This window comes from Enhydra lutris, unplaced genomic scaffold (assembly GCF_002288905.1).
Source record: "Enhydra lutris kenyoni isolate GAN:26980312 unplaced genomic scaffold, ASM228890v2 scaffoldscaffold15, whole genome shotgun sequence".
NCBI classification, from domain to species: domain Eukaryota; kingdom Metazoa; phylum Chordata; class Mammalia; order Carnivora; family Mustelidae; genus Enhydra; species Enhydra lutris.
Genome location: NW_019154099.1, coordinates 54,508,857 through 54,516,502, shown reverse-complemented (window position 1 = coordinate 54,516,502; position 7,646 = coordinate 54,508,857). Strand labels below are relative to the sequence as shown.

The 7,646-nt window shown below is 42.3% G+C and overlaps 1 protein-coding gene across 4 annotated transcripts in view; it reads right to left on the bottom strand.

Annotated features, from left to right (window-relative positions):
• Positions 1–304: 304 nt before the first annotated feature.
• Positions 305–7,646, bottom strand: part of LOC111146903 (tripeptidyl peptidase 2) — a 69,475-nt gene continuing 62,133 nt past the window's right edge. For 3 of the 4 annotated variants that reach the window (XR_002640569.1, XM_022502645.1, XM_022502646.1), the window contains 3 exons: positions 4,203–4,410; positions 2,861–2,980; positions 305–902 (listed from right to left, as the gene is read on the bottom strand). Coding sequence is in view for 3 of the 4 variants with exons in the window: in XM_022502645.1 (XP_022358353.1) it covers positions 813–902; positions 2,861–2,980; positions 4,203–4,410 (418 nt within the window). In the remaining variant the exon portion in view is untranslated. Of the gene's footprint in view, positions 903–2,860; positions 2,981–4,037; positions 4,110–4,202; positions 4,411–7,646 lie in introns of all 4 variants that reach the window. The other variant, XM_022502644.1, reaches the window with a different exon arrangement.

The following is a 7,646-nucleotide window of genomic DNA, read 5'->3' as shown; positions in this document are numbered from 1 at the left end:
CTTGGTTTTGCACATTTATTCACGTGTTTTACATTATTTCAACTTTAATAAACATACCATATGTGTATCTTTACAATACCTGATAAAGATTTAGCTGTCTGGCACTTATACATGTATTATTAGTTCATTCTGATGCTCTGCATGTCAAGAGGATGTTAAAAATGATTGACCTGAAATAACGCCAAGATGAGGATTTAGATTTAGTGAAGCAGTTACGCTCCAGCAACTGCCACACATTTATTTGTGCCGGTTTTATTTTTTACCCTTAATTGAGTGTAAACTTTTGCCAAAAAAAAAAAAAAAAAAAAAAAAAAAAAAGATAAAAGAAAAAAAAGTAAAATCTGGAAATGGAAGTTGTGTTCCTTTTTAGTCCAATAAATAATTTTAGCTACGCTTAATGTAGCTTTTTAAGGCCTTCATACAATTGAAAAAATTAAAGTAGAGCATGTTAAAACCCTGTTCATTTATAAAATAAAAAATAGAATTTTACAGGTTTGCAGTTAAAAGTCACTGTTCAAAACTGATCATGCATGTATCAGCTGCAACCCAACCGGAAGTCCTTGGTGCCGGCAGTCAGGGCAAGGCCGCTGCCAGCGATGGAGGCATTAAAAAAACACCATGATGTCAGCGGTCTAGACTTACATGTATTAAGCCACACGCCAGCAAATTCTCTGATAAATACACATCATTTTAATAATCAGTATTTGAGAGCGGATCAAAACATGCATTAGACTAAAAATGCCACAAATTTGTTTTTATATCCATTCACTATAAAACTTTCTTTTTTAAAATTTAAAGTCTTGGTTCCTATTTTAGAATACACAATAATCAGGAGGATACATGATGGGGAGCCAGTTTTCAGTAAAAGACGCACAATGGGTCCATCCAAGCAACTTCATCAGCTATAACGAAACACAAAAACGTATTATTAAAGAACAGATTTTTTAAGCTCAATATTCAGGGTAAATTCTGCATTTAAGAATAATAAAGTGGTAGCATGCAAAACTTTCCTTCCATCCAACCCACCCACCAACCACACTTCCTACCACCTGATCTTCCTTACCATCAACTAACCTACCCACTTTCCTACCAACCAACCTCTACATGCGATTATGACCATTCCGGCCAACCTTCCTTCTCTCCTGTCTTTCTACCAACCTTTCTGTTTTCCTTTCTTTCTTCCTTCTGCCTAACTTGCTCCCTTTCTTCCTATCAAACCAGTTGCCTTTCTTTCTCTTTTTCTTTCTTTCTTTTCTTTCTTTTGTTCTTTCTGACTGGAAGCCAAACACTTCCAGACATCGGGAAAACAGCATTGAACAAACTCACTTCCCACTTGCAGGACAGTTGTGTTCTATTCAGGGGAACCAAAGAAGAAATAAGCTAATCAATGAACAGATGAACAAATGAGTATGTAATTAAGCTGTATACATCAAGTATACAATAAGAATAAAACCTGATGAGACACCAGAGCCATTAGGAAATGAGATGGTCAAGAACAGGCTCTCCGGAGAGGTGATATTTATGGGGTAATTTGGAAAAGAAGAAACCTTCTATGAAAATTGGGGACGGGACGAGCTCTCCATACAGCTGGACTAGTTAGGTTCCTGGCAGAAAAGGGCAGGAAGGGGCACGGTGGCTGTTTCAGCCGAGCAGAGGCGGCACGTGTGAGGGAAGCAGAGTCAGTCTGGGAAGTGTGACAAGGGATGCAGCTGGGTAGAAACGCAGGAGCCAGATCCTGTGGGGCCTTATGGGCCAAGGAAGGAGTCTGGATTTTAATCCAGACTTAATGTGATGGGGCTTCACCAGGAGGTGTCTTCAAGCCCTCTTTTCCAGCTGTGGTGTGAAGAACAGACAGGACAGGAACAGAGTGGAGGGGACACAAATTACAAAACCCCCTGATAGGAACATCTGGGGCAATCACTGGTTTTACCAATGTAAGAGTTCACAGATCACAGTCGACATGATGAGAATCACACTATACACATTAACAATTAGTTCCAGAAAGAGTTCTCTTAACCTTTTCAAAGATCTGAAGACGCTAATTTAAAATGTCTTACAATCTGAACGGACCGGTGCAGGTACACAGGAAAGGTCTAAGAGGGAAGATAACCTAGAGTTTACTCTAATTGGAAAATATTTCCCCAGGAATTTACTGTTTACTTTTACATCCAAAGAATAACCTTAAATACAGAGACCAGACCTTGGCCACATGTGGCATGACCGAGCTGCACACCCAAGGTCATATGCCCTTTAGGCACAAACTATGCGCGTCCAGAGACAAGATGAGGCTACGATGATTTCTGTGGCTTCATTAAATTTTTATACTTGACAATTAACTTGTACAGAGAGACCAGAATTTCTTATCTAGTGTTTCTAACATCAACCACAGAATTTCTCTGCATGTAATAAGGGATGGTGTAAAAATCACAAAATGGCCTATCATTTCAAATGAAGAATAAAATCAAATATAAACTCTAAAAGTTCAAACATTTTAGAATTGAGCCAACATGTATTTGAAAGGAATGATTTCTGTCTCCTTCAGAAAGAAAACTCAGCCTTCTGACTGTAATTCTAAAACTTCCTAATGTACTTTTTGCCTATGTCGAAAACATTTGAGGCTAAGTTGAGGCTCTCTGGACAGGAATTTTAAAAATTTAATAATAAGAAAAGTTTAAAAAATGTAAGGAGCTTACTGGTTGTCTCTCATGCTTTTATTTGATAATTCGCATTACATGAATGAGAAGAGGAATCAGTCATTGAAAAGTCAGGATCGCTAAGTCACTACAATAAGGCTTTTAGCTATCTGATCACTACGTGATACCGAGGTGACATGTAACAGTGAAAATTTAATACCACTTACTTGAATACAATTTTTCCAGTTTTCTTTTGTTGGTTTTTCTTCCACAAGTTTAGTTGCAAATTTAAGGCTTCTCCCATACAATTTATGTACTAATGCATGCTTGTATGCAAATGTTAAAACCTATAATGTAAAACAAGATAAGGCTTATCTATGAAATATTTACATTTTATGGTTTATAGCTTTAATAATGAAAAAATTAAGGCCGTAATAGAAGTGCAGCTTTTAAAATAAACATTTTACTTCAAGCAAATTTTAAAGATGTCTTGAAAGAACAAAAGCTGAATATTGCACCAATCAGCCTATCTGTGGGGGGAAAATTAAAGTGTGATAAATCACTAGCTCTTGGATTCTATACCAAACACCTCTTTATGCAAAGGAGAGCTAACATAAGTGATCATAAAAATGTAAATAAGGATAGAAGTACAAAACTATAAAGAGTCATTATAAATTACCAAAACTGCAAAGGGGGATAAAGTAAAAAAAAAAAAAAAATTAAAATTAAAAAATTATATCGTATAAGCGGAATCTGACCCTAACTCACTTTCTTCAGCATGAGCATGACTACACTGCAGTGGGAAAACCTCAAGCATACAGGAAACCTTTTTTCGCTTCTCAGAGGTCTTTACTACAAATTATCGTAGTTCATCTAGAAAACAAGCATCTGTCTGTAAGACAAAACTAATCGCTTATGCTGGGTTAGGAGAATTCTATTTTCTTTATCTTCAGAAGAAAGGAAGATTGACAAAAACTTGTACTTACATAATCCCTACTGTAAGAATTATAGTAGAGAGCTAAAAGAGATTTGACATTTTTATATAACCCAAATCCAAAAAGTTCGTCAATGTTCCCTTTTCTAAACTGAGTCTGAAAACTGATGAGCTACAAATCCAAATGATAATTATTTAAAAGTCAAAGAGCTCTGAGAAAAATAACATCTAAAGTAACCAGAATGCCCCCCTCTCCCCCAACAAATCAGTACATAAACAGATATGGGAAGGCATAAACGCAATTTCTAGATGTTCTTAATTCTAGCTTCATACATAACCGGCTTAACCAAAAGGCCACTACACACATTCTCAAACTGTTTTCCAAATTAGTTTGGCTAAAGAGCCACTGTGCAGACAGAGAAAATGATAGTAAAATGGTTCTAAAACAGGTAAGACAAAGGAGATCTCACTAAACACAATGTCTTCTTCAGAGCCCAGCTTAGCCACACTCCATATATTTTCTTCCTCTTCTGGCCAGGGAGCTGGGAAACAGTAAAGAGCAGGCAATGGGGCACAAAGGAGGTTTGTGAAGTAACCCCCAAGAACTGTGCCAGAGCAAGAAGCACAAAGATTACCTTATTGTCAAAAAGATCAGTCCATTTTGTAGTTTCCCAAAAAGTTTCCATCACAGAATCCAGAGTATTTTCTCTTTCCTCCTCTCTTCCTTCGGTATCGCTTGAAACAGCCCCATCTTGATCTTGGGCATGAAGAAGGTGGTCGGCGAGGGCGCATCCTTTTCTACAAAGAGCGTCCACGAGGGTAGACTTCTGTTTGTCCATGTCACTGTGCGCCAAATCAAAAAGCAACACCCAGATCGGTAAAATTCCTTAAGAAGTAGACTTGTCTGAAACTAACAAACTCATGCATTCTTTGCCTCAGATTTACAATGCAGAAATATTATCGTACATCAAATAAGATTCCTTATTTGTAACAAACACCAAATGAGCCACTACCTCACACATACAGATTAAATGCGTTAGGACAGCCGTATGTGGCTGGAACAGAATGCCATAAAGCAAAAGAAGGGAAAGTGTGTTCAGCTCTCAATTCCGTCAGCTAAGTACCTCTTCCTCAGAACAGCGTCTTTTAGAAAGTACTTAGATTTCTCATAAAGAGCAATCATCACACATTTACGCACCGATGTAGACAAGGTCTTTCAGCAGTGAATGTAACTTTCACTTACAAACAGAGCAAACACTGTAAGATGCTTCCTCCGTGCGAGAAACTGCTCTAGCACTTTTACATATCAACTCATTTACAGTCAAGACAGTTCTGAGTAAGATACTATTAATCATCGCCATTTGCAAAGGAGGAAGTTGAGGCACACACAGATTTGTCCGAGGTCCAACGGTCAGGAAGCAGCAGATCCAGGTAGAGTCTGCTTCTAGAATCCCTGCTCTTAATCGCTATGGAAAAACCGCCTTGCAACAGGGCAGGAATCTGTGTTCTGATGTATCCCAAGTGCCCAGACAAATGCCTGGCACGGGACAGACGCTCAGGACCTCACTGCTGAATGAAACGCAGTCACAACCTGCCTCCAAGGGACAGTGTTACTCGTTAGGACACTTGCTTATCTGAGGCATTTTGTCCAACTCATGTCCCACACGTGTGGAGACAATGCGGATTACAAGTGCGGAGAAGGTGCCACGGGCACTCGGACACGGGTGAACGGACTAACGGTACGAATGACTCTGAAGGACTCGGGACTGGAAAATGCACACATGAAATCTGCTGGCGCTACAAAACCAACAATTTGTACAAAAGATAATGAAAATGAGAAAACAACAACTTGTTACAACCCAACAAAATTACCCACCTTAATACGTTTGCAACGTAGATAAATTTAGGCCAAAAAAGAGGCGTGAGATTTTCAGCAAAGAGTTTCAAAGCTTGAAAGAACCAATTTCATTCTCTTTTGGGGGAAACGTGTCAGGGAACTGCTTGGTTACTTTGGACTCAGGAACAAAAGAATTTCTGAGTTGAAGGACATGTGCACAGCTTCTCATTTACTGAGCACTCTCCCACCCCACCCCACCCCACCTTTTAGACGCCAGCCACCTTCTGAAATGTCTTAGCAGTACTTAACTTACACATTACAGCATAAACCCGAGGAGCTGGACACAATTTTATTGTCCCCATTCTGTGAGGAAGACGGCGGGGCCTTGGAACAGAAGTGGCCTGGCAAGGCAGGCGCGATCAGTCACCGCAGCTGACTGGTCCGAGCTGCCCGGAGAAGGGCCGGCCGGGCACAGAACTTAGAGGGTGACATAAGCGTGCTGTTCGTGCCAGTCCTCCATCCAACTACCTGCCAAACCCCGGAACCCAGTTCTCGGATCCAATAACCTACATTCCACATATCTGGAATATTCCTTCCCTACCCTCATCTAACTCAGAACGGATCAGCTCAGATCAAATATTTTACCAATCCACGAGGCTCTCCCAGTCAAATGAAATCAGCTCTTCCTACAGGCTTTCACAATTTAAAATATTTATCGTAACTCTTCATCACATCCCAGCCAGCACCTTCACCTTCCGCATCAGAGCACGCGCTTCCCAAGAGCAGACCGTGTCCTGTTCCATTTTTTTCATCCTCTCAGTGATGCTTTACCTACAGTGTTTGCTCAGTAAACATCCGAATCAAATCTAGTTAGAGGTACTGATCAAAGTGGTAATAGCTGTATTTTAGGAAGAGCCTCAATCAGATACTTTAATGGCCTAAATAAACTGCAGTTCAGTTTAACGGAAACTCGATACTAGATCACGTACAAAAGCTACTATCACATTTGAGAGTACAAAGCGGCCGTCAGAACTTCTGATGCACGAGCGACTAGAGGAAAAGCAGCTTTGCACGGAAGCGAGAAACAGACGCTCCATGGCTGCTCCTGGTCAGCGGACGCCGCCTCCAGCGAACGCCAGGCCCCCGAGAACACCTCGCCCCAGCACAGCAGCTCCAGGCCTGCACGGGGCCTTCTGCCCAGCACAGACAGCCGAGCCCACGCCGGCTGGGCCAAAGGCAGGCCCGCGGCAAACACCGTCACTGTAAGTGCAGACAAACCGCTCCAGTGCGGCCCAAGCCGAAGTAGCTTCTCTCGGCATTCTCACGTGTTCCACAGCCCCTTTCTAGCTTTATCCCAGCGTCTCTGACCGTCTCTGCAGCCATAATCTTTAAAGCCAGGACCCTATGTTACTGTTATTTTTCGACAGCCACTGGAGTCAGGGTTTGGGAGAAGAACTGTGAGGGAAAAGGGGACTAGTAAGATTGACAACACAGCTCGTCGTGGTCTGCGGCTCACTTTAACCCGGAATTAAGAACCTCCTCTGAGGCTAGAAGACTTAGGAAAGACAAGCCAGAATACCAGCAGGGCTAGACGGACCTTCACATTTACCGACATTTCTAATGTTACTTCCTAGACAGGGGAGTCTGAAGAGAGGATACTAATTTCACAAACTAAGAAATAAGAGAGCTAGAAGGGATGCGGCAGCTACTAGCAGAGGCCGCCGTGAGGTCAAGGCAGCCTCAGAAAGGCCACAGTTTCCGGCATGAGTTTCTCATGGGCGATCAAGCCCGGACTCCTCCTCCTGCAACGGGATTAACACGGAATGGAATTCAGGAAGGAAGAGCGGTGTAGACTGGTCCAGCGAGAAACCAGGGGCCCCCCGGGGACAGGAGATGGGATGAAAATGACTGTGGGTTGAGGCGTAGACCTTGAAGACCGGGAGAAAGGGGCTTGTCAGCGGAGGGCAGCCATGGAGAGGAAGACTCAGGCTGAGATAGAGGTTGGCCTCGGAGAGGGGTCTCTGCCCCCTCTGACACGAAGGACAGCACGACGACGGGCAAGGCGGAGCGGATGCCCTATTTGTCTATGAGAAAGAAATGAGGCAGGGGAATCCTCTCAAGATGGGCTGGAACGCAAGGGGCTGCTTACAAGAAAGGAAAGCCCCAGCTGGGACAGACCCGGCCTGAATCCGGCTCTCCTGTTTGCTCTTCAGCAGCCAGCGGGTAAAAATGCCCCCCCTAC